At 41.7% G+C, this 26,821-nt stretch overlaps 1 protein-coding gene across 2 annotated transcripts in view; it reads left to right on the top strand.

Annotated features, from left to right (window-relative positions):
* Nucleotides 1-26,821, top strand: part of SPDL1 (spindle apparatus coiled-coil protein 1) — a 293,738-nt gene that overhangs the window by 153,415 nt on the left and 113,502 nt on the right. For both annotated transcript variants that reach the window (XM_053718566.1, XM_053718565.1), the window contains exon 9: nucleotides 17,228-17,328. In XM_053718566.1, coding sequence (XP_053574541.1) covers nucleotides 17,228-17,328 — 101 coding nt within the window. The remainder of the gene's footprint in view (nucleotides 1-17,227; nucleotides 17,329-26,821) is intronic.

Here is a 26,821-nt window from a genome sequence, read left to right as displayed (position 1 = left end):
GATGGAAGAAGTGACCAAAATCATTCAATGGGCGGAGACTCACTCCTGCCACTTGTCTGCAATCCACATCCCAGGAGTGGAAAATTGGGAAGCGGATTTTCTGAGTCGTCAGACATTTCATCCGGGGGAGTGGGAACTCCATCCGGAAATCTTTGCCCAAATTACTCAATTGTGGGGCATTCCAGACATGGATCTGATGGCCTCTCGTCAGAACTTCAAGGTTCCTTGCTACGGGTCCAGATCCAGGGATCCCAAGGTGACTCTAGTAGATGCACTAGTAGCACCTTGGACCTTCAAACTAGCTTATGTATTCCCGCCGTTTCCTCTCATCCCCAGGCTGGTAGCCAGGATCAATCAGGAGAGGGCATCGGTGATCTTGATAGCTCCTGCGTGGCCACGCAGGACTTGGTATGCAGACCTGGTGAATATGTCATCGGCTCCACCATGGAAGCTACCTTTGAGACAGGACCTTCTTGTTCAAGGTCCGTTCGAACATCCGAATCTGGTCTCACTCCAACTGACTGCTTGGAGATTGAACGCTTGATCTTATCAAAGCGAGGGTTCTCAGATTCTGTCATTGATACTCTTGTTCAGGCCAGAAAGCCTGTAACTAGAAAAATCTACCACAAAATATGGAAAAAATATATCTGTTGGTGTGAATCTAAAGGATTCCCTTGGGACAAGATAAAAATTCCTAAGATTCTATCCTTTCTTCAAGAAGGTTTGGAGAAAGGATTATCTGCAAGTTCTTTGAAGGGACAGATTTCTGCCTTGTCTGTGTTACTTCACAAAAGCTGGCAGCTGTGCCAGATGTTCAAGCCTTTGTTCAGGCTCTGGTTAGAATCAAGCCTGTTTACAAACCTTTGACTCCTCCTTGGAGTCTCAATTTAGTTCTTTCAGTTCTTCAGGGGGTTCCGTTTGAACCCTTACATTCCGTTGATATTAAGTTATTATCTTGGAAAGTTTTGTTTTTGGTTGCAATTTCTTCTGCTAGAAGAGTTTCAGAATTATCTGCTCTGCAGTGTTCTCCTCCTTATCTGGTGTTGCATGCAGATAAGGTGGTTTTGCGTACTAAACCTGGTTTTCTTCCGAAAGTTGTTTCTAACAAAAACATTAACCAGGAGATAGTCGTGCCTTCTTTGTGTCCGAATCCAGTTTCAAAGAAGGAACGTTTGTTGCACAATTTGGATGTAGTGCGTGCTCTAAAATTCTATTTAGATGCTACAAAGGATTTTAGACAAACATCTTCCTTGTTTGTTGTTTATTCTGGTAAAAGGAGAGGTCAAAAAGCAACTTCTACCTCTCTCTCTTTTTGGCTTAAAAGCATCATCAGATTGGCTTACGAGACTGCCGGACGGCAGCCTCCTGAAAGAATCACAGCTCATTCCACTAGGGCTGTGGCTTCCACATGGGCCTTCAAGAACGAGGCTTCTGTTGATCAGATATGTAAGGCAGCGACTTGGTCTTCACTGCACACTTTTACTAAATTTTACAAATTTGATACTTTTGCTTCTTCTGAGGCTATTTTTGGGAGAAAGGTTTTGCAAGCCGTGGTGCCTTCCATCTAGGTGACCTGATTTGCTCCCTCCCTTCATCCGTGTCCTAAAGCTTTGGTATTGGTTCCCACAAGTAAGGATGACGCCGTGGACCGGACACACCTATGTTGGAGAAAACAGAATTTATGTTTACCTGATAAATTACTTTCTCCAACGGTGTGTCCGGTCCACGGCCCGCCCTGGTTTTTTAATCAGGTCTGATAATTTATTTTCTTTAACTACAGTCACCACGGTATCATATGATTTCTCCTATGCAAATATTCCTCCTTTACGTCGGTCGAATGACTGGGGAAGGCGGAGCCTAGGAGGGATCATGTGACCAGCTTTGCTGGGCTCTTTGCCATTTCCTGTTGGGGAGGAGAATATCCCACAAGTAAGGATGACGCCGTGGACCGGACACACCGTTGGAGAAAGTAATTTATCAGGTAAACATAAATTCTGTTTTAGATCTCAAGATCCTAAACAAATTTCTCAGGGTTCCATCGTTCAAGATGGAAACCATTCGAACGATCCTTCCCACCATCCAGGAAGGTCAATTTATGACCACGGTGGATTTAAAGGATGCGTACCTACATATTCCTATCCACAAGGAACATCATCAGTTCCTAAGGTTCGCTTTTCTGGACAAGCATTACCAGTTTGTGGCACTTCCATTCGGATTAGCCACTGCTCCGAGAATTTTCACAAAGGTACTAGGGTCCCTTCTAGCGGTTCTAAGACCAAGGGGCATTGCAGTAGTACCTTGCTTGGACGACATCCTGATTCAAGCGTCGTCCCTGTCAAAAGCAAAGGCTCATACGGACATCGTCCTAGCCTTTCTCAGATCTCACGGATGGAAAGTGAACGAAGAAAAAAGTTCTCTGTCCCCGTCAACAAGAGTTCCCTTCTTGGGAACAATAATAGATTCCTTAGAAATGAGGATTTTTCTGACAGAGGTCAGAAAATCAAAAATTCTAAGCTCTTGTCAAGTACTTCATTCTGTTCTTCGTCCTTCCATAGCGCAGTGCATGGAAGTAATAGGATTGATGGTTGCAGCAATGGACATAGTTCCTTTTGCACGAATTCATCTAAGACCATTACAACTGTGCATGCTCAGACAGTGGAATGGGGATTATACAGACTTGTCTCCGACGATTCAAGTAGATCAAAAGACCAGAGATTCACTCCATTGGTGGCTGATCCTGGACAACCTGTCACAGGGAATGAGCTTCCGCAGACCAGAGTGGGTCATTGTTACGACCGACGCCAGTCTGGTGGGCTGGGGCGCGGTCTGGGAACCCCTGAAAGCTCAGGGTCTATGGTCTCGGGAAGAATCTCTTCTCCCGATAAACATTCTGGAACTGAGAGCGATATTCAATGCCCTCAAAGCTTGGCCTCAACTAGCAAAGGCCAAATTCATAAGGTTTCAATCAGACAACATGACCACTGTTGCATATATCAACAATCAGGGGGGAACAAGGAGTTCCCTGGCGATGGAGGAAGTGACCAAGATAATTCAATGGGCGGAGGATCACTCCTGCCACTTGTCTGCGATCCACATCCCAGGAGTGGAAAATTGGGAAGCGGATTTTCTGAGTCGTCAGACATTCCATCCGGGGGAGTGGGAACTCCATGCGGAAATCTTTGCCCAAATAACTCAATTATGGGGCATTCCAGACATGGATCTGATGGCCTCTTGTCAGAACTTCAAGGTTCCTTGCTACGGGTCCAGATCCAGGGATCCCAAGGCGACTCTAGTAGATGCACTAGTAGCACCTTGGGCCTTCAACCTAGCTTATGTATTCCCACCGTTTCCTCTCATTCCCAGGCTGGTAGCCAGGATCAATCAGAAGAGGGCTTCGGTGATCTTGATAGCTCCTGCGTGGCCACGCAGGACTTGGTATGCAGACCTGGTGAATATGTCATCGGCTCCACCATGGAAGCTACCTTTGAGACAGGACCTTCTTGTTCAAGGTCCATTCGAACATCCGAATCTGGTTTCCCTCCAACTGACGGCTTGGAGATTGAACGCTTGATTTTATCAAAGCGTGGGTTTTCAGATTCTGTAATAGATACTCTGATTCAGGCTAGAAAGCCTGTAACTAGAAAAATTTACCATAAAATATGGAAAAAATATATCTGTTGGTGTGAATCTAAAGGATTCCCATGGAACAAGATAAAAATTCCTAAGATTCTATCCTTTCTACAAGAAGGTTTGGAGAAAGGATTATCTGCAAGTTCTCTGAAGGGACAGATCTCTGCTTTATCTGTTTTACTTCACAAAAGGCTGGCAGCTGTGCCAGACGTTCAAGCGTTTGTTCAGGCTCTGGTTAGAATCAAGCCTGTTTTACAGACCTTTGACTCCTCCCTGGAATCTAAATCTAGTTCTTTCAGTTCTTCAAGGGGTTCCGTTTGAACCCTTACATTCCGTAGATATTAAGTTATTATCTTGGAAAGTTTTGTTTTTAGTTGCAATTTCTTCTGCCAGAAGAGTTTCAGAGTTATCTGCTCTGCAGTGTTCTCCGCCCTATCTGGTGTTCCATGCAGATAAGGTGGTTTTGCGTACTAAGCCTGGTTTTCTTCCGAAAGTTGTTTCCAACAAAAATATTAACCAGGAGATAGTTGTACCTTCTTTGTGTCCGAATCCAGTTTCAAAGAAGGAGCGTTTGTTACACAATTTGGACGTAGTCCGTGCTCTAAAATTCTATTTAGAGGCTACTAAAGATTTCAGACAAACATCTTCTTTGTTTGTTGTTTATTCTGGTAAAAGGAGATGTCAAAAAGCAACTTCTACCTCTCTTTCTTTTTGGCTTAAAAGCATTATCCGATTGGCTTATGAGACTGCCGGACGGCAGCCTCCTGAAAGAATCACAGCTCATTCCACTAGGGCTGTGGCTTCCACATGGGCCTTCAAGAACGAGGCTTCTGTTGACCAGATATGTAAGGCAGCGACTTGGTCTTCACTGCACACTTTTGCCAAATTTTACAAATTTGATACTTTTGCTTCTTCGGAGGCTATTTTTGGGAGAAAGGTTTTGCAAGCCGTGGTGCCTTCCATTTAGGTGACCTGATTTGCTCCCTCCCTTCATCCGTGTCCTAAAGCTTTGGTATTGGTTCCCACAAGTAAGGATGACGCCGTGGACCGGACACACCTATGTTGGAGAAAACAGAATTTATGCTTACCTGATAAATTACTTTCTCCAACGGTGTGTCCGGTCCACGGCCCGCCCTGGTTTTTTTAATCAGGTCTGATGAATTATTTTCTCTAACTACAGTCACCACGGTATCATATGGTTTCTCCTATGCATATTTCCTCCTGTACGTCGGTCGAATGACTGGGGTAGGCGGAGCCTAGGAGGGATCATGTGACCAGCTTTGCTGGGCTCTTTGCCATTTCCTGTTGGGGAAGAGAATATCCCACAAGTAAGGATGACGCCGTGGACCGGACACACCGTTGGAGAAAGTAATTTATCAGGTAAGCATAAATTCTGTTTTTTTCTCTTAAAGGCACAGTAACGTTTTTGTTTAATTGTTGTTTCACCTTTATTAAAGTGTTTTCCAAGCTTGCTTGTCTCATTACTAGTCTGTTAAACATGTCTGACATAGAGGAAACTCCTTGTTCAATATGTTTGGAAGCCATTGTGGAACCCCCTCTTAGACTGTGTACCAAATGTACTGAAATTTCTATAAACTATAAAGACCATATTATGGCGCTTAAAGATTTATCTCCAGGGGATTCTCTGACTAAAAAGAGGGAGATTATGCCATCTAACTCTCCCCATGTGTCAGAACCTATAACTCCTGCTCAAGTGACGCCAAGTACATCTAGCACGTCTAATTCTTTTACCTTAGAGGACATGGTGGCAGTTATGAATGCTACCCTCACAGAGGTATTCTCCAAACTGCCAGGGCTACAAGGAAAGCGAGACAGCTCTAGAATTAATACAGAGCTTTCTGACGCTTTATTGCCTGTGTCCTATATACCCTCACAATGCTCAGAAGCCGAGGCAGGTGAGCTTCTATCTGTGGGTGACATTTCAGACTCAGGGAAGGCGTTACTTCAGTCTGATTCTGAGATGACAGTGTTTAAATTTAAGCTTGAACACCTCCGCTTATTGCTTAGGGAGGTTTTAGCGACTGGATGACTGTGACCCCATTGTGGTTCCAGAGAAATTGTGTAAAATGGACAAAAACTTTGCAGTACCTGTTTACACCGATGTTTTTCCAGTCCCTAAGAGGTTTTCGGAAATTATTACTAAGGAATAGGATAGACCAGGTGTGCCGTTCTCTCCCCCTCCTGCTTTTAAAAAGATGTTAACCATAGATGCCACCATACGGGACTCGTGGCAGACGGTTCCTAAGGTGGAGGGAGCAGTCTCCACCCTAGCTAAGCGTACAACTATCCCCGTCGAGGACAGTTGTGCTTTCCTAGATCCTATGGATAAAAAATTGGAGGGTCTCCTTAAGAAAATATTTATACATCAAGGTTTTATTCTCCAGCCTCTTGCATGCATTGCCCCAGTTACTGCTGCAGCGGCTTTTTGGTTTGAGTCTCTAGAGGAGGCTCTACAGGTGCAGACCCCGTTAGACGATATTCTAGACAAGATTAAAGCTCTTAAGTTAGCGAACTCCTTTATTTGTGACGCCATTTTTCATTTAGCCAAGCTAACGGATAAGAATTCAGGTTTTGCCATTTTGGCGCGTAGGGCGCTATGGCTTAAGTCCTGGTCAGCAGACGTTACTTCTAAGTCTAAGCTTCTTAACATCCCCTTCAAGGGACAGACCCTATTCGGGCCCGGTCTGAAGGAGATCATTTCTGATATTACTGGAGGAAAAGGTCACGCCCTTCCTCAGGATAGGTCCAATAAGTTAAGGACCAAACAGAATAATTTTTGTTCCTTTCGAAACTTCAAGAGTGGCGCAGCTTCAGTTTCCTCTAATGCAAAACAAGAGGGAAATTTTGCCTAGTCCAAACCAGTCTGGAGACCTAACCAGGCTTGGAATAAGGGGAAGCAGGCCAAGAAACCTGCGGCTGCCTCTAAGACAGCATGAAGGAGTAGCCCCCGATTCGGGACCAGACCTAGTGGGGGAGCAGACTCTCTCTCTTCGCCCAGGCATGGGCAAGAGACGTCCAGGATCCCTGGGCATTAGAGATTGTTTCCCAGGGATATATTCTGGACTTCAAAGCTTCATCTCCAAAGGGGAGATTTCATCTCTCACAATTATCTGTAAACCAGATAAAGAGAGAGGCATTCCTACGTTGTGTTCAAGACCTGCTGGTTATGGGAGTGATCCACCCAGTTCCAAGGGAGGAACAGGGGCAGGGCTTCTATTCAAATCTGTTTATAGTTCCCAAAAAAGAGGGAACTTTCAGACCAATCTTGGATCTCAAGATCCTAAACAAATTTCTCAGGGTCCCATCCTTCAAGATGGAGACTATCCGAACCATCCTCCCTATGATCCAGGAGGGTTAATTATATGACTACCGTGGACTTAAAGGATGCTTATCTCCACATTCCGATTCACAGAGATCATCATCAGTTCCTCAGGTTCGCCTTCTTAGACAGGCATTACCAGTTTGTGGCTCTTCCCTTTGGGTTAGCCACGGCACCAAGAATCTTTACGAAGGTTCTAGGGTCCCTACTGGCGGTTCTAAGGCCACGGGGCATAGCGGTGGCTCCTTACCTAGACGACATTCTGATACAGGCGTCGACTTTTCAAATCTCCGAGTCCCATACGGACATAGTTCTGGCTTTTCTGAGGTCTCGCGGGTGGAAGGTGAACGAAGAAAAGAGTTCTCTCTCCCCTCTCACAAGAGTTTCCTTCCTAGGAACACTGATAGATTCAGTAGAAATTAAAATTTTTCTGACAGAGGTCAGGTTATCAAAGCTTCCAACTTCCTGCCGTGCTCTTCATTCCACTTTTCGGCCGTCAGTGGCTCAGTGTATGGAAGTAATCGGCCTAATGGTAGCGGCAATGGACATAGTTCCGTTTGCCCGCCTACATCTCAGACCACTGCAACTTTGCATGCTCATTCAGTGGAATTGGGGATTACACAGATTTGTCCCCTCTGCTTAATCTGGATCAAGAGACCAGGGATTCTCTTCTCTGGTGGTTCTCTAGGGTCCATCTGTCCAGGGGAATGAGTTTCCGCAGGCCAGAGTGGACTATAGTCACGACAGATGCCAGCCTTCTGGGCTGGGGCACAGTCTGGAACTCCCTGAAGGCTCAGGGTTCATGGACTCAGGAGGAAGCCCTCCTTCCGATAAACATTCTGGAACTGAGAGCGATATTCAATGCTCTTCAGGCTTGGCCTCAACTAGCTGCGGTCAGGTTCATCAGATTTCAGTTGGACAATATCACGACTGTAGCCTATATCAACCATCAGGGGGGGACAAGAAGCCCCCTTGCAATGTTGGAGGTTTCAAAGATAATTCTATGGGCAGAGGTTCACTCTTGCCATCTATCAGCTATCCATATCCCAGGAGTAGAGAACTGGGAGGCGGATTTTCTAAGTCTGCAGACTTTTCATCCGGGGGAGTGGGAGCTCCATCCGGAGGTATTTGCCCAGCTGATTCAACTATGGGGCAAACCAGAACTGGATCTGATGGCGTCTCGTCAGAACGCCAAGCTTCCCTGTTACGGGTCCAGGTCAAGGGATCCCCAGGCAGCGCTGATAGATGCTCTAGCAGTGCCCTGGTCCTTCAGCCAGGCTTATGTGTTCCCACCATTTCCTCTCTTCCCTCGTCTGATTGCCAAAATCAAGCAGGAGAGAGCTTCAGTGATTTTGATAGCACCTGCGTGGCCACGCAGGACTTGGTATGCAGATCTGGTGGACATGTCATTCCTTCCACCATGGACTCTGCCGCTGAGGCAGGACCTTCTACTCCAAGGTCCATTCAAACATCCAAATCTAATTTCTCTGCGGCTGACTGCTTGGAGATTGAACGCTTGATTTTTATCAAAACGTGGTTTCTCCGAGTCGGTCATTGATACCTTAATTCAGGCTCGAAAGCCTGTCACCAGGAAAATCTATCATAAGATATGGTGTAAATATCTTCATTGGTGTGAATCCAAGGGTTACTCATGGAGTAAAGTCAGGATTCCTAGGATATTATCCTTTCTCCAAGAAGGATTGGAGAAGGTATTGTCAGCTAGTTCCTTAAAGGGACAGATTTCTGCTCTGTCTATTCTTCTGTACAAGCGTCTGGCAGATGTTCCAGACGTTCAGGCGTTTTGTCAGGTTTTAGTTAGAATCAAGCCTGTGTTTAAACCTGTTGCTCCGCCATGGAGTTTAAATTTAGTTCTTAAAGTTCTTCAAGGTGTTCCTTTGAACCTCTGCATTCCATAGATATCAAGCTTTTATCTTGGAAAGTTCTGTTTTTGGTAGCTATTTCTTCGACTTGAAGAGTTTCAGAGTTATCTGCCTTACAGTTTGATTCCCCTTATCTGATATTCCATACAGATAAGGTAGTGTTGCGTACCAAACCTGGATTTCTTCCTAAGGTGGTATCTAATTAGAATATCAATCAGGAGATTGTAGTTCCGTCACTGTGTCCTAATCCTTCTTCAAAGAAGGAACGTCTATTACACAATCTTGACGTGGTTCGTGCTTTAAAGTTATATTCATAAGCTACTAATGATTTTCGTCAAACATCTGCATTGTTAGTTGTCTACTCTGGACAGAGGAGAGGCCAAAAGGCTTCGGCATCTTCTCTTTCTTTTTGGCTGAGAAGTATAATCCGTTTAGCTTATGAGACTGCTGGCCAGCAGCCTCCTGAAAGAATTACAGCTCATTCCACTAGAGCGGTAGCTTCCACAAGGGCTTTTAAAAATGAGGCCTCTGTTGAACAGATTTGTAAGGCGGCGACTTGGTCTTCGCTTCATACTTTTTCTAAATTCTACAAATTTGATACTTTTGCTTCCTCGGAGGCTATTTTTGGGAGAAAGGTCTTGCAGGCAGTGGTGCCTTCCGTTTAAGTTCCTGCCTTGTCCCTCCCTTCATCCGTGTCCTAAAGCTTTGGTATTGGTATCCCACAAGTAATGGATGAACCCGTGGACTGGATACACCTTACACGAGAAAACAAAATTTATGCTTACCTGATAAATTTCTTTCTCTTGTGGTGTATCCAGTCCACGGCCCGCCCTGTCACTTTAAGGCAGGTGTTTTTTATTTTTAAACTACAGTCACCACTGCACCCTATAGTTTCTCCTTTTTCTTGCTTGTCTTCGGTCGAATGACTGGGGGTGGCAGTTAGGGGAGGAGCTATATAGACAGCTCTGCTGTGGGTGTCCTCTTGCAACTTCCTGTTGGGAAGGAGAATATCCCCCACAAGTAATGGATGAACCCGTGGAGCGGATACACCACAAGAGAGAGAAATTTATCAGGTAAGCATAAATTTAGTTTTTTTCCTCTCTGCCAATAGATTAAATTAAATTATTCTGTGTTCGGGGGACCATGTGACCTGCTCCTGAGTGTTTAAAAATCTGGATTTCATAATAATTCCAGATTTGGGGATTTCTAAATGAATGGGGATTGCTCTAACTGGAGTCTGCTCTGATTTTGAGTAAAATTTAAAAAAAAAAACACATCTCAGACACACACGGCAGCCTGCTGCTGCACTGCTTGTTGGGGCCTCCTCCCACTTGGGCCCGGATGCCACTGCACCGGCTGCACCACTAGTAGTTCCGCCACTGACCTTCAATAACTTTTATGTTAAAGCAGTAGTCTAGTCAAAATTAAACTTTTGTGATTTCTCAATAGATACTGGCAAAATGGTTAAAGGGATACTAAGCTTTTAAGCAACTTTCTAATTTATTCATATTATCAATTTTTATTTGTTCTCTTATCTTTATTTGAAAAAGCAAGAATGTAAGCATAGGAGCCGGCCCATTTTTGGTTTAGCACCTGGGTTGCGCTTTCTGATTGGTGTCTAAATGTAGCCACCAATCAGCAAGAGCTACACCAGTGCTTGCAAGGACTATCCACAGAGCTGCTTCATGTAAAGATGTAACAATCATGCATGACTTTTAAAAGTTCTTGCCAAGCCGGAGCTAATACCAGATAGGGAGATTAATCTGAATAGAAACAGCTTTGCAGCCAATAGCTGTGTCGCGCGTTGAGAAGGAATGTGGGAAGGTACAATCTCAGCGGAGAAACCCTCACTCAACCGCAGACTGTATATAGAGATAGTGGCATTTGCCACTCCAGCACCTCTCAATCAAGCTTCTTTCATCTTACAGACACTGGGCACAAATCTGTCCCTGGAATAGGTTCATAGTTGCTTATAGGGCATATAGTATAGCTTTTAGTCTATACAGGAGAGAAAGAGAGACAGTTAGAGGTTCCGGTAATATCTTGTTCAATAGGTGATCCTGAAAGTGTTAGTCCCATATCAAAGCATTTTAGAGATTTGCATAACTCGGATACACACTTATTATAACAACTTCAAGTCATTGAATATGTGGGAAAGCACTGTAGAGGAGGTAACGTAAAAATTAAATTAAATCAACATGGGTTGTTTTGAATCTTCAGCCTCAACAAATTTATTTTTTGTAATGTGTATATACAATGAGGCAATTGTTTTGAATATACATACAGTGTCTTGTATTAAACATCATATTTTCCTAGGCTGAAGTTGGTTAATATGTGAAGTATTTATTATTTTTCCGATGTGGAAAGGAATTAAAATCTGACTCTTAGGTGTTTGTATCAGTGAACTATTTAAGAGCTTGTTTTAACTCAAAAGAGGTCTGTTGTAATCTTTTGTGATTGTTCTTGTACTTCTTTCTTTGCCATGTTTATGTTTTAAGGATTCCCAATAAAATTATTTTTCATTTTTAAGAAGGTGTATATGGGAATAAATGTCTTATATGTTGGAGAGAGGGACGGCTGTTTTAAAGTGAAGGTAAACTTTGATGAATGAAAGCCCGGTTTTTAAAATTACTATTAAAAACAGGGGCACTTTCATTCATCAAAGTTTAGAAAGCAGCCGTTTTGTTTAAAAACGTACCTTTCTTCTTTTCGCAGACAGAGCAGCTTCCCCCACCCGCAGATCCTCTTTTCACACGTCGGCAATGACTAATCCGGCTTCCTCTAATCACGGCTTTCCCACCAGGGGAGTCATTGCCTGAGGCCATGCCGTGATTGGAGAAAGCCGGATTAGTCATTGCTGACGTTAGAGGAGAGGATCTCCGGGGGGGGGGGGGGGGGGGAAGCTGCTCTGACTGTGAAAAGAAGACTGGTGAATTTTTAAACAAAACTGCTCTATTGTAAACTTTGATGAATGAAAGTGCCCCTGTTTTTAATAGTATTTTTTTTTTTTTTAAATAATTTTTTTATTGAAGTTTAACACATAGATTTACAAGCAAACATCGCCCTGGGGCAAAAATTACACCAGTGTAAATAATACATTGTCTGTAGGTTGACATTTTTGGAAATAGAAAAACAAGATATACATGTACTAATATACTTACATATCAAATCGTAAGCTGGAAAATAGACAATAAGTTCGGGCGAAATGGAATACAACTTCATTTTATGTTATCTGTTTAATATATGCTCTCCACAGTACTAAAGAAAATAATCAATAAAGCATCCAGGTCAGAGAAATCGGGCTGTGGAGAGTTGGCTTATGTATCAGCCACTTTTGGGCTGAGATATCTAGGGGGGGGGGATATTCAGCGGGTAAGCACCGCTATACGTATAGGAAAGAGGGAGGGGGGGGGCGGAGCTTTATATAAGAATGCAAAGTTTAAGGTTTAAAGTATGAGCTGTGAGATTAGAAATGTCCAAGGAGGGGGAGTCCCAGGGCTGACTAGGGATTATAAAATCTAATAAATAGCGAATTAGGGTATTCCCTGTCATTAAGCTTCTCCTTTATTGGTATGATTGTATCAATAGTGTTGAAGGGAAGTTAGCCAAGATAGGGGCATTATTAGGTCGTAGAACGATTTTAACCCTGTATAAGCTGCAAGCCAGGAGATTGTGAGATTAGGTTGGTCTTGACCATAGAACGGGGTAGATGGAATGTACCTCTATTGGCTTACTTTACATAGACAGGGGGAGTATACACGCTGTCAGGACCTAATAGAAGCTCTTTATTTTTTTTTTATTTTATTTTTTTATAGAAGCTGTACTTGTACCACAGGCCCTAATAGTAAATAGGTTAATAATTAACAGCAATAAGAAGGGGTGGTTGCATCTGTCTAAATAACCCGTGTGGGACACAGAACAAACCTGGGCGTGACACCTTGTTTATATTATACACTTAAATACTCATACACACATAGTAGGTGATAAATATACCTTGCATATAGTTGTTAGAATATTAGTATAGAGACTAAACAGTAAGCTGCATGACACAGGAAGGTATAAGTAAGGCGTATTAAGGTAAAAACTATTTAAGTAATGCACAGATTTTTAGAGTACTAAATATTATAACTAATGTAGAGAGCTGTACTCGTAACACAGGCCTTAATAGTAAATAGGTTAACATATAACAGCAATAAGAGGGGGTGATTTCATCTGTATGAACACCCGGTGTGGGACACCGAACAAATCTGGGCATGACACCTGGATTATATTATACACTCAAATACTCATACATACATAGTAGGTGATAAATATACCTTGCATATAGTTGTTACAATATTAGCATAGAGACTAAACAGTAAGCTGCATGACACAGGAAGATATAAGTAAGGTGTATTAAGGCAGATTCTAAACTTCATGCAGGTGAGATAATATTGTAATTATTAGTAGTGAGCAGATGAGAATAGTTATAGGCAAGATATGTCACTGTTGAGTCTAAACTGCCAACAGATGTGCTAAACATGCAGACATAAACAGTGAGCAGACAGGTACTTAAAACTTGAGAACAGGTCACACAATCAGAAGTTACTATGAGGACTTTTAAGGAGCCTAGGTAGATTGATCTTCTGTTAATCAGCATAATAGCTAGAGCGAATAAAAATGTTAAACATGTTATATAGCCTACATCTCAAGTGTCTAATTTATGCCTCATATCATAACCTTAACAAGGTCTGGGAAGGCAGCTTTTCTAAAATATATGAGGTAATATAGGCTAGCATATCATTACACAGGCCTGACACTTTGTACATGTGAGACGGTATTGTCAAAAGAGAGACTATGACTACAATATAGGATTTCTGCAATAGTTAGCCTCTCAGTCAGAATCTATAAGCAATGTGTGTTATGAGCTAGCAGTGAGAGTCTATGACACTAGACCTTTAGGTTATATGTTAAATAGTAAATGCAGGATAAATAAGGGCCATTGTTCCATTGAGAGACCTCTTTTTAAATACTAGAGAGATGTAGAAAGGGCTCAATAATACTATGATCAAAGCTTAATGTAAGAGACTGCTCAGTCCCAAAGTTCAGACTGTAAGGTCGTCAAAGATGTCTGTGGAGCATTGTAATGTGCATAGTAAGTATAGAGGCTCTGTCTCTGAGATGCATAACAATAAATTCCAACTGAGTAAATATATGGGAACCTTAAAGCGTTTAACAAAAACACAAACAGGAATTGAGATGAATGAACAGAACTCATAAAAAAAAAAGAGAAAGAGCTGATAAATATATCTTTGAATACAAAGCACATAATGAACTAGGCAATAATCTGACTCGCTGTAAAGTCCTGGAAATGATATAGATATATAGTTACTTAGAATAAAGACTAATGTCCCAAAATGTACATGGTGTATTGATCCATAGCGTATCTAACCGCTAGTCTATCATCCAGCTGGAGTCTGATATAATTTACCCCACTCCGGATCTCTTATGATTCATATGTCCCCACACACTGGGTGTAGAACCTTGTACAATCATCAAACGATAATCCACACCACATGTATTCATTTTACTTCTATGTATGAGTAGAAGCTCCCCACTGAGTTCATAACCAGGTAATTTCTGTAGTTGTCTGCACTGATAAGAATGAGGTGCTAATACTTATTTTCACAGCAGCTAGTATCAATTGTCAGATAATATATACAATATGCAAAAAGCATTTTCAGACCTAATCAAACATGACAGGATATCTATTGTAATCTAGTGGAGTAACATTAACAGTAAGCAGAAGGAAAAAGTTATAAGCTTCATATGCACTTGTCGGGTCTGAGCTGCAAGCAGATGCACTAAAAATGAATAATTTAACATTGAGCAGATGAACATGTAATGCTCAAATACATATCCAATAATCAAAAGATGCTATAGAAACTTCTATAGAGCCTGGGTATACTGATTCTCTATTGGTCAGCATAGGAGCCTGAGCAAAAATATGGGGGCTAACATGTTTCCCACACTGTCAGCATAATGCCTATGGCTTATATATAACATTTAAGTAGTACATCCTATATGTGAAGAGTTAATATATACCATCAAATAAATATGAGCTACAGCAAAGAAAATCTTAGTGCATTAAAAAACATTTTGTTAAGATAGTTAGCTGATGTCATGCAGGTCTCTTAGAACTACGGGCCTGGAATGGAATAGATTGTCCTCCAATGTGTGGAGGCAGCAAAGCAAACATTGTTAAAGGTTAACTTTATATTGTGGAAACCTGTATTATGGCCTAGCCTTGGCAGGGAGGCACTTGTACTTCTAACACTGAGTTAAGACAGATACACTGGCAGCTATGACTATTTGTGAACTAATCTGTCTTGTAACCAGAGAGTGAGATAATAAAACCTAGCCCTCAGGCACAATGCACAAACTAAAGCACAAAATAAAAACTTTTGAACATAAATAAACTCAGATGTTTAAGTTATTAGGCCTAAGCGGTAGCTTTAGCTGATATGGTTGTCTGCTGTTCATAAAAATTAATGTCTTATTTTATATATAAGGTCACATTATATTAATAATTAAGCATATAGGCAATAAGTTAGGACAAATGCAAATATTTAAGCATAAATCCTGGGTTAACAAAAACTAGCTGGTAATGTAAATAATGCCAGCACTCCAAACAAGAAGAAACATGAGAATAATGTTAGAATAGGTCCATGTGTATATAAAGAGAAAGGGTTGTCCCGGTTTCTACAAGGGCCTTAATATAGAAGCTCCGTAAAGCTGCAAGGCCTTTCCATATGTGAGAGATAAGATACTCCTAAACATAGGTCCAGTGACATTTAGCAACAGGGTCAATATTAGGTATAGTAACATATTGTAGAGACACTCATACTCGCAGTTGGGGCCGGTCAAAAAATGGAGAAATGAAGCATCCAGTTAAGCCCTGTGATCTGTCCTGTAGCATTAGAGATCTCAGCCGATGCCTTCTCTTGTACAGAGAATTATAGGAGCGGAGTAGTCTGACTTGTGTGAATGTCTTTGTAGCCGGGAATCATGGCGCTGGGCCAGAAACAGACAGTTCGTAAACCATGTGTGAGGAAGCCACCCATGAATAAGGTGTAGAAAGTGGTGGTCTTTATTCCCCTGTATGGGGCTAGATTGAAAACCTGAGGTCACGCTCAGCCTGAACTGTATCCCTACATCTGAGTAGCGCGTACCTTGAAAGGGCTCTGCAGTAATGAACGGACTCCACGTGGCATTTTTTCTCAGCACCAAAAGCGCATTATTGTCAATGACAGGAGCATACCGCAGGATTTCTAGAGCTGGTGAATAGTGTGCTTCCCCTGGTATAAGTGAAGCGGTTGTGATCCACGGAGCTCTATTTTCATCATCTAGCACATCTCCGTCCGGCTCCATCCGAACAGCACTTTTCACAGCAGCTAGGCTTTTCCCAGAGTCTGTAGATATAGCCTGTGCGGAAAGATCTGAGCAGATCAGCAGTGATTCTAGCATTTGTGTTGTTGTTCTAATCTTAGGATATGAAGTTTCCTTGCTCTCGTTAGGATCTGTGGCAGCGGCCATTTTAGATGGAGGCTTAACTGCTTCTCCAGAATGCTCTCGCAGCACAAGTTTCAGATCAGAAAAGTAATAGTCGCACTTCTGTATCATTTTCTCTATCGATGCCTGCAAAAGATCAGAGCAATCTGCCATATTTGACAGTGTAGTAATAGATCCACAGTAAAGTTGAAGACAAATATCAGGCGCTCTCTACTTCCACATGGGGAGTCAGATAGATCGTCGTTTTGCAGAGGTCATAGATGATGCTTGGGACCTCGTTTAAGTAACGTTTTAGAGAGATTGCTTTCCTCCTTTTAGTGAATAATCTCTAAAGCTGAGTTAGAGGACATAAAATCTAGCTATATTGCTTTTAAATGCTATATTGGTAGCAGAGCCACAGACAAACACGTCTGCTTGCTCTGCTAGTTAGCTCCGCCCCCTTTTAATAGTATTTTTATAAACCAGGCTTTCATTCATCAAAGTTTATCTTCACTTTAATTCTATGTATGACTGGCAGGGGAATTATGAAGAGGGAGAGGGATTGCTGAGTCTGGCTGACGTGCTGAGATATGTCAGCCAGGCAGAAATAGCATAAGGCTTTGTAGTTGCACTTCACAATGGGTAGAGGTGCTGCTATTATCCCTACACCTATCCCCAATGTTATGTTACACTTTAAGGGAATTTTTACTGGCTACTAATTCTTAAGCTCTGCTCTACAACTAATGTTTATATGATTTACTGGGGCAGAGACCTTGTATACTTTATAATGTGTAGTATTGATTGCTTCATTATTGGATCTTTTTTTTTTTTTTTTTTTTTTTTTTAGCAAAATTTTGAAAATGGGCCTTGTTCTAACACAAATGGAATGATACAAGAGGATGAAACGTATTATGTGGAGTTACTTAAGATGAAGTTGGAAAATTCCAGGTATTCTACAAGACAGGTTAATTATTTGTTTTGAAATATTATACCAAACAGTAATATTTCTAAAATTTTCTTTTGGAAAAATGTCAAATGTATTCACTTTTTTTTAGACCATGTTTAAACATTAAATGAATATAAAACCCAAAAATGTTCTTTTGTGATTCAGACAGAACATACCATGTTTCTTCTGTTATCAAATTTCCTTTGTTTCCTTGATATTCTTTGTTGAAGAGATACCTGGGGATTGGTAGCCACCCATCAACAAGTGCTACCCAGGGTGCTGAACCAAAATTGGGCCGGCTTCTAAGCTTACATTCCTGCTTTTTCAAATAAAGATACCAAGAGAATGAAGAAAAATTTGATAATAGGAGTAAATTAGAAAGTTGCTTAAAACTGAATGCTCTATCTGAATCGTGAAAGAAAAAAGTTGGGGTAATTATCCCTTTAATGCTTGATCAGAGTGCATGGTGGGTGTTTGAGGGGTTGGCAAGAGAGGGTGAATGCTGTTTTTCTTTTTATATGCAGACATACTGTATGGCCAAAAGTATGTGGACACCTGACCATTACATCTATATCAGCTTGTTGGATGTCTTATTCCAAAACCATGGCCATTAATATGTAGTTCCTAACCCCCCCCCATGTCTCTTCTGGGAAGGGTTTACACAAGACTTTGGAGTGTGTCTGTGGGAATCTGGCTTGCAATCTGCCTTACAATTTAATCCCGAAGCCATTCAGTGGGGTTGAGGTCAGGGCACTGTGCAAGCCTCTTTAAAGGGACACTAAACGATTGAAAAAAGTTAGCTTAAAGGGACATGAAACCCAATTTTTTTTTTCTTTCGTGATTTAGAAAGAGCATGTCATTTTAAACAACTTTCTAATTTACTTCTATTATCTAATTTGCTTCATTCTCTTGATATCACCTGCTGAAAAGCATATCTAGATATGCTCAGTAGCTGCTGATTGGTTGCTGCACATAGAGGCCTTGTGTGATTGGCTCACACATGTGCATTGCTATTTCTTCAACAAAGGATATCTAAAGAATTGAGCAAATTAGATAATATAAGTAAATTGGAAAGTTGTTTAAAATTGCATGCCCTATCTGAATCATTAAAGTTTAATTTTGACTAGACTGTCCCTTTAAATCTCTCTATCCATATTTGATATTTGTAATTGGCTTTGCTTGTCATATTATTACCGTTCTCTCTATATTCTGCTGCAAAAATGAATTGAATTCCAAACCCACCGTTATGAGATACATTTTGAAGAACGAATCATTCACGATAACCTGAGTTATCAAGATGTCTGACTTCGTCCGTACTGCGCATGCGCAATCTTTCGTACACGTCATCCTATACATCACCTTCCTCTGAACCAGCAGACCGAGGAATCAGAGCGGCAATCTGCGCATGCGCAGACCCCCGGATTGTATTGTGCATGTGCCGGGTGTATTGAAGGCAGGGGTTTGGCTTCAATGACATTCTTTCAAAAATAATATATATAGTTTTATTCCATTTATAACGCTCGTGTTAAGGTCAATGTGGGTAAGTTTTGATAGTTTAGTTGTGTAGATTAGTTTGTGATTATTTATAAGCAAAAATTTAAAGTTTTGGAATCATAACTAATTAAAGGGACATGAAACCCAAAATTTTTCTTTCATGATTCAGAGAATATAATTTTAAACAACTTTCCAATTTACTTCTGTTATTTAATTTGTTTCCTTCTCTTGTTATCCTTTGCTGAAAGGTTTATCTAGGCAAACTAGGGAGCAGCAGAGAACCTATGTTCTAGTTGCTGATTGGTGGCTGCATATATATATATATTGATTGTCATTGGCTCACCCATGAGTTCAGTTATAAACTATTAGTGCATTGCTGCTCCTTCAACAAATGATACAAAGAGATTGAAACAAATTAGACAATAGAAGTAAATTAGAAAGTTGTTTAAAATTGTCTGAAAGAAAAAAATTGGATTTCATGTCCCTTTAAGTACCTCCACCCCATACTCATCAAACCAGATAGTGACGCATATTTCATCACTAGTGAATCCAATAGTGGCATACTTTACACCACTCCTGTCGACGCTTGGCATGTTGTGAGGTTTGTGTACTAATACTCGGCCAAGGAAACCCATTTCTTGAAGCACCGGCACACAGTTCTTGTGCTGATGTTGTTTCCAGAAGCAGTTTGTAACTCTGTAGTGAGTGGTGCAACAGATGGTAGGCATTTTGAAAAACTTTGGCCTAGATTACGAGTTTTGCGTTAACAGGGGTGCGGTTCTAAAAAGCAGTTTCACAGTTTCATGCTCACCGCTCACAGACGGCGCTGGTATTACGGGTTTTTACAAACACGGCGTTAACCGCAAAAAAGTGAGCATAGAGCAAAATTTAGCTCCACATCTCGCCTCAATACAAGCGCTGCTTATGTTAGCGGTGAGCTGGTAAAACGTGCTTGTGCACGTTTTCCCCATAGTAATCAATGGGGAGAGCCGGCTGGAAAAAAAACAACCTAACACCTGCAAAAAAAAACTCCCAACGCAGCCCCATTGATTCCTATGGGGAAAATACATTTGTCTACACCTAATAATCTAACATGAACCCAGAGTCTAAACACCCCTAATCTTACACTTATTAACCCCTAATTTGCCAGCGCCGACACCTACATTATATTATTAACCCCTAATCTGCCGCTCCGGACACCGCCGCCACCTACATTATACTTATGAACCCCTAATCTGCTGCCCCCAACATCGCCGACACCTACATTATATTTATTAACCCCTAATCTGTCGCCCCCAACGTCGCCACCACTATAATAAACATATTAACCCTAACACCCCCTAACTTAAATATAATTTAAATAAATCTAAATAAAATTACTACAATTAACTAAATAATTCCTATTTAAAACGAAATACTTACCTATAAAATAAACCCTAAGCTAGCTACAATATAACTAATAGTTACATTGTAGCTAGCTTAGGGTTTATTTTTATTTTACAGGCAACTTTGTATTTATTTTAACTAGGTACAATAGTTATTAAATAGTTATTAACTATTTAAAAACTACCTAGTTAAAATAAATACAAATTTACCTGTAAAATAAAACCTAACCTAAGTTACAATTACACCTAACACTACAATTAAATTATCTAAATTAAATACAATTAATTACAATGAAATAAAATTATCTAAAGTACAAAAAACCCACTACATTACAGAAAATAAACAAATTACAAGATTTTTAAACTAATTACACCTAATCTAATCCACTTAACAAAATAAAAAAGCCCCCCCCCCCCCCCCCCATAAAAAAAAGCCCTACCCTACACTAAATTACAAATAGCCCTTAAAAGGGCCTTTTGCGGGGCATTGCCCCAAAGTAATCAGCTCTTTTACCTGAAAAAAAAAAATACAATTCCCCCCCCCTAAACATTGAAACCCACCACAACCAACCCTACTCTAAAACCCACCCAATTCCCCCCTTAAAAAACCTAACACTAACCCCCTGAAGATCACCTTACCGGGAGACGTCTTCACCCAACCGGGTCAAAGTCCTCAACGAAGCCGGGAGAAGTCTTCATCCAAGTCGGGCGAAGTGGTCCTCCAGACGACATCTTCTATCTCCATCATCCGACGCAGAGCGGGTCCATCTTCAAGACATCCGACGTGGAGCATCCTCTTCTTCCGACGGCTAAACACAGAAAGAAGGTTCCTTTAAATTACATCATCCAAGATGGCGTCCCTTCCATTCCGATTGGCTGATAGAATTCTATCAGCCAATCGGAATTAAGGTAGAAAAAATCCTATTGGCTGATGCAATCAGCCAATAGGATTGAACTGGCATTCTATTGGCTGATTGGAACAACTATTTAATAACTATTGTACCTAGTTAAAATAAATACAAAGTTGTCTGTGAAATAAAAATAAACCCTAAGCTAGCTACAATGTAACTATTAGTTATATTGTAGCTAGCTTAGGGTTTATTTTATAGGTAAGTATTTAGTTTTAAATAGGAATTATTTAGTTAATTGTAGTAGTTTTATTTTAGATTTATTTAAATTACTGTATATTTGTTAGGTGGGGTTAGGCTTAGGTTTAGGGGGTTAATAACTTTATTATAGTGTTGGGGGCGACAGATTAGGGGTTAATTAATGTAGGTAGGTGGCGGCGATGTTAGGGCCGGCAGATTAGGGGTTAATAATATTTAACTAGTGTTTGCAATGCGGGAGTGCAGCGGTTTAGGGGTTAATATATTTATTATAGTGGCGGCGATGTCCGGTTCGGCAGATTAGGGGTTAAAATATTTATTTTAGTGTTTGCAATGCGGGAGGGCCTCGGTTTAGGGGTTAATAGGTAGTTTATGGGTGTTAGTGTACTTTTTAGCACTTTAGTTAAGAGTTTTATGCTACGGCTACTGACTTTTAAATGTGGTATCAGTCTTGACAGGAGAGGGTCTATCGCTCACTTTTTGTCAGACTCGTAATACTGGCGCTATGCAAGTCCCATTGAAAATATAGGATACGCAATTGACGTAAGTGGATTTGCAGTATTTCCGAGTCTGACCAAAAAAGTGAGCGGTACACCTGTACCTGCAAGACTCGTAATACCAGCGGCCGTTAAAAAGCAGCGTTGGGACCGGCCACCGCTGCTTTTTAAGTTAGCAGAAGTAACTAAGATCCACTGGCTGTTCTCGCACATTCTGAGGAGTGGGGTAACTTCAGAAAGGGAATAGCGTGCGGGGTCCCCTGCAAATAAGGTATGTGCAGTAAAATATTTTTCTAAGGAATGGAATTGACTAAGAAAATACTGCTGATACCGATGTTATGTAAGTACAGCCTTAAATGCAGTGGAAGTGACTGGTATCAGGCTGATTAATGTATATACAGTAAAGTCATTTTCTAGGAATGGAATTTGACTAAGAAAATACTGCTATTACTGAAGTAATGTAATAAGTCTTAAATACAGTAGAAGGACTGGTATCAGGCTTATCATAGAGATACATACTCTTTAAAAAATAAAAGAAAAAGATGTTTAAAACGGTTGCTGGCATGTTTAATCGTTTTTGTGAGGTACTTTGGTGATAAAATTTATTGGGGCATGAATTTTCCACATGGCTGACTTATATTTTTGCATGGAAAGAGTTAACTGAGGCTTCCCACGGTTGTAATATGAGTGGGAGGGGCCTATTTTAGAGCTTTTTTGCGCAGTAAAAATTCAGTCTCTGTCTTCCTGTTTCTTCCTGCATGACACAGGACGTCTCTAGAGAGCTCAGGGGACTTCAAAAGTCATTTTGAGGGAGGTAATCAGTCACAGCAGACCTGTGACAGTGTGTTTGACTGTGTTAAAAAACGTTTTTTTCTATATTATTATCCGTTTTGGGTATTAAGGGGTTAATCATCCATTTGCAAGTGGGTGCAATGCTCTGCTAACTTAATACATTTACTGTGAAAATTTAGTTGCTATAACTGATTTGGTTCTTTGTTATTTCAACTGTGACAATTTTTTGTGCTTCTTAAAGGCGCAGTAATGTTTTATTTAGTGCTTGTAAATTTATTTCAAAGTGTTTTCCAAGCTTGCTAGTCTCGTTGCTAGTCTGTTTAAACATGTCTGACACCGATGAATCTGTTTGTTCATTATGTTTGAAGGCCAGTGTGGAGCCCCATAGAAATATGTGTACTAAATGTATTGATTTCACTTTAAATAATAAAGGTCAGTCTTTATCTATAAAAGAATTATCACCAGACGACGAGGGGGAAGTTATGCCAACTAACTCTCCTCACGTGTCAGTACCTTCGCCTCCCGCTCAGGAGGCGCGTGATATTGTGGCGCCAAGTACATCAGGGATGCCCATACAAATCACTTTACAAGACATGGCCACTATTATGAATAATACCCTGACAGAAGTATTATCTAAATTGCCAGAATTAAGAGGCAAGCGCGATAGCTCTGGGATAAGGACAGAGCGCGCTGGTGCTGTGAGAGCCATGTCTGATACTGCGTCACAGTTTGCAGAACATGAGGACGGAGAGCTTCATTCTGTGGGTGACGGATCTGATCCAGGGAAACCGGATTCAGAGATTTCTAATTTTAAATTTAAGCTTGAGAACCTCCGTGTATTGCTAGGGGAGGTTTTAGCGGCTCTGAATGACTGTAATACAGTTGCAATTCCAGAGAAATTATGTAGGCTGGATAGATACTATGCGGTGCCGGTGTGTACTGACGTTTTTCCTATACCTAAAAGGCTTACAGAAATTATTAGCAAGGAGTGGGATAGACCTGTTGTGCCCTTTTCCCCACCTCCTATATTTAGGAAAATGTTTCCAAAAGACGCCACTACACGGGACTTATGGCAAACGGTCCCCAAGGTGGAGGGAGCAGTTTCTACTTTAGCTAAGCGTACCACTATCCCGGTGGAGGATAGTTGTGCTTTTTCGGATCCAATGGATAAAAAATTAGAAGGTTACCTTAAGAAAATGTTTGTTCAACAAGGTTTTATCTTACAGCCCCTTGCATGCATTGCGCCTGTCACTGCTGCTGCGGCATTCTGGTTTGAGTCTCTGGAAGAGGCCATTCACTCAGCTCCATTGGATGAAATCATGGACACGCTTAAAGCACTTAAGCTAGCTAATGCATTTGTTTCGGATGCCATTGTACATTTAACTAAACTAACGGCTAAGAACTCCGGATTCGCCATCCAGGCGCGCAGAGCGTTATGGCTTAAATCCTGGTCAGCTGACGTGACTTCTAAATCTAAATTGCTTAATATTCCTTTCAAGGGGCAAACCTTATTCGGGCCCGGCTTGAAAGAAATTATCGCTGACATTACTGGAGGTAAGGGTCATACCCTTCCTCAGGACAGGGCCAAATCAAAGGCCAAACAGTCTAATTTTCGTTCCTTTCGAAACTTCAAGGCAGGAGCAGCATCAACTTCCTCCGCTCCAAAACAGGAAGGAACTGTTGCTCGTTACAGACAGGCCTGGAAAAATAATCAGTCCTGGAACAAGGGCAAGCAGGCCAGAAAACCTACTACTACCCCTAAGACAGCATGAATGGATTGCCCCCTATCCGGAAACGGATCTAGTGGGGTGCAGAGTTTCTCTCTTCGCCCAGGCGTGGGCAAGAGATGTCCAGGATCCCTGGGCGTTGGAGATCATATCCCAGGGATATCTTCTGGACTTCAAAGCTTCTCCTCCACAAGGGAGATTTCACCTTTCAAGGTTATCAGCAAACCAAATAAAGAAAGAGGCATTTCTACTCTGTGTACAAGACCTCCTTATAATGGGGGTGATCCACCCAGTTCCACGGACGGAACAAGGGCAAGGTTTTTACTCAAATCTGTTTGTGGTTCCCAAGAAAGAGGGAACCTTCAGACCAATCTTGGACCTAAAGATCTTAAACAAATTCCTAAGAGTTCCATCATTCAAAATGGAAACTATTCGAACCATCCTACCCATGATCCAAGAGGGTCAGTACATGACCACAGTGGACTTAAAGGATGCCTACCTTCACATACCGATTCACAAAGATCATTATCGGTACCTAAGATTTGCCTTCCTAGACAGGCATTACCAGTTTGTAGCTCTTCCCTTCGGGTTAGCTACGGCCCCGAGAATCTTTACAAAGGTTCTGGGCTCACTTCTGGCGGTTCTACGACCACGAGGCATAGCGGTGGCTCCGTATCTAGACAACATCCTGATACAGGCATCAAGCTTTCAAATTGCCAAGTCTCATACAGAGATAGTTCTGGCATTTCTGAGGTCGCATGAGTGGAAGGTGAACGTGGAAAAGAGTTCTCTATCACCACTCACAAGAGTCTCCTTCCTAGGGACTCTTATAGATTCGGTAGAGATGAAAATTTACCTGACGGAGTCCAGGTTGTCAAAACTTCTAAATGCTTGCTGTGTCCTTCATTCCATTCTAGGGCTGCAACAACTAATCGGTAAATTTGATCATAAAAATAGTTGTCAACAAATCTCATTATCAATTAGGTGGTCAGCGATTAGTTGGTCAGTTGCACAGCACCAGCTGCTTTAATCTGATGATCTACTGCAACTAAGATTGTGCAAAAAAATTGAATTTATTTATTTTTTTAATCTTTTTTTCTATCCGATTAATCGGACAATAATCATCCGATTAATCGGATAGAAAAAATAATAATAAATAAAAATGTTTGCACAATACCATGTGCAGGAGTTCATCGGATTGAAGCCGCTGGTGCTGTGCAATTAACCAACTAATCGCTGACCACCTAATTGATAATGAGATTCTTTGACAACTATTTTTATGAACAATCTTACCGATTAGTTGTTGCAGCCCTATTCCATTCCACGCCCGTCAGTGGCTCAGTGCATGGAAGTAATCGGCTTAATGGTAGCGGCAATGGACATAGTGCCATTTGCGCGCCTGCATCTCAGACCGCTGCAATTATGCATGCTAGGTCAGTGGAATGGGGATTACTCAGATTTGTCCCCTCTACTAAATCTGGATCAAGAAACCAGAGATTCTCTTCTCTGGTGGCTTTCTCGGGTCCATCTGTCCAAGGGCATGACCTTTCACAGGCCAGAGTGGACGATTGTAACAACAGATGCCAGCCTTCTAGGTTGGGGCTCAGTCTGGAACTCCCAATAAATATTCTGGAATTAAGAGCAATATTCAAGGCTCTTCTAGCTTGGCCTCAGTTAGCAACACTGAGGTTCATCAGATTTCAGTCGGACAACATCACGACTGTGGCTTACATCAACCATCAAGGGGGAACCAGGAGTTCCCTAGCGATGTTAGAAGTCTCAAAGATAATTCGCTGGGCGGAGTTTCACTCTTGCCACTTGTCAGCGATCCACATCCCAGGCGTGGAGAACTGGGAGGCGGACTTTCTAAGTCGCCAGACCTTTCATCCGGGGGAGTGGGAACTTCATCTGGAGGTGTTCGCTCAACTGATTCGTCATTGGGGCAAACCAGAACTGGATCTCATGGCGTCTCGCCAGAACGCCAAGCTTCCTCATTACGGATCCAGGTCCAGAGACCCGGGAGCGGCGCTGATAGATGCTCTAGCAGCCCCTTGGGTCTTCAACATGGCTTATGTGTTTCCACCATTTCCGCTGCTGCCTCGACTGATTGCCAAGATCAAACAGGAGAGAGCATCGGTGATTCTGATAGCGCCTGCGTGGCCACGCAGGACCTGGTATGCAGACCTAGTGGGCATGTCGTCCTGTCCACCATGGTCTCTACCTCTGAGGCAGGACCTTCTAATACAAGGTCCTTTCAACCATCCAAATCTAATTTCTCTGAGGCTGACTGCATGGAGATTGAACGCTTGATCCTATCCAAGCGTGGCTTCTCAGAGTCAGTTATTGATACTTTAATACAGGCTCGGAAGCCTGTTACCAGAAAAATCTATCATAAGATATGGCGTAAATACTTATATTGGTGCGAATCCAAGAGTTACTCATGGAGTAAGGTTAGGATTCCTAGGATATTGTCCTTTCTACAAGAGGGTTTGAA

Source organism: Bombina bombina, chromosome 6, assembly GCF_027579735.1.
Source record: "Bombina bombina isolate aBomBom1 chromosome 6, aBomBom1.pri, whole genome shotgun sequence".
NCBI classification, from domain to species: domain Eukaryota; kingdom Metazoa; phylum Chordata; class Amphibia; order Anura; family Bombinatoridae; genus Bombina; species Bombina bombina.
This window is presented reverse-complemented; position numbering and strand designations above follow the sequence as displayed.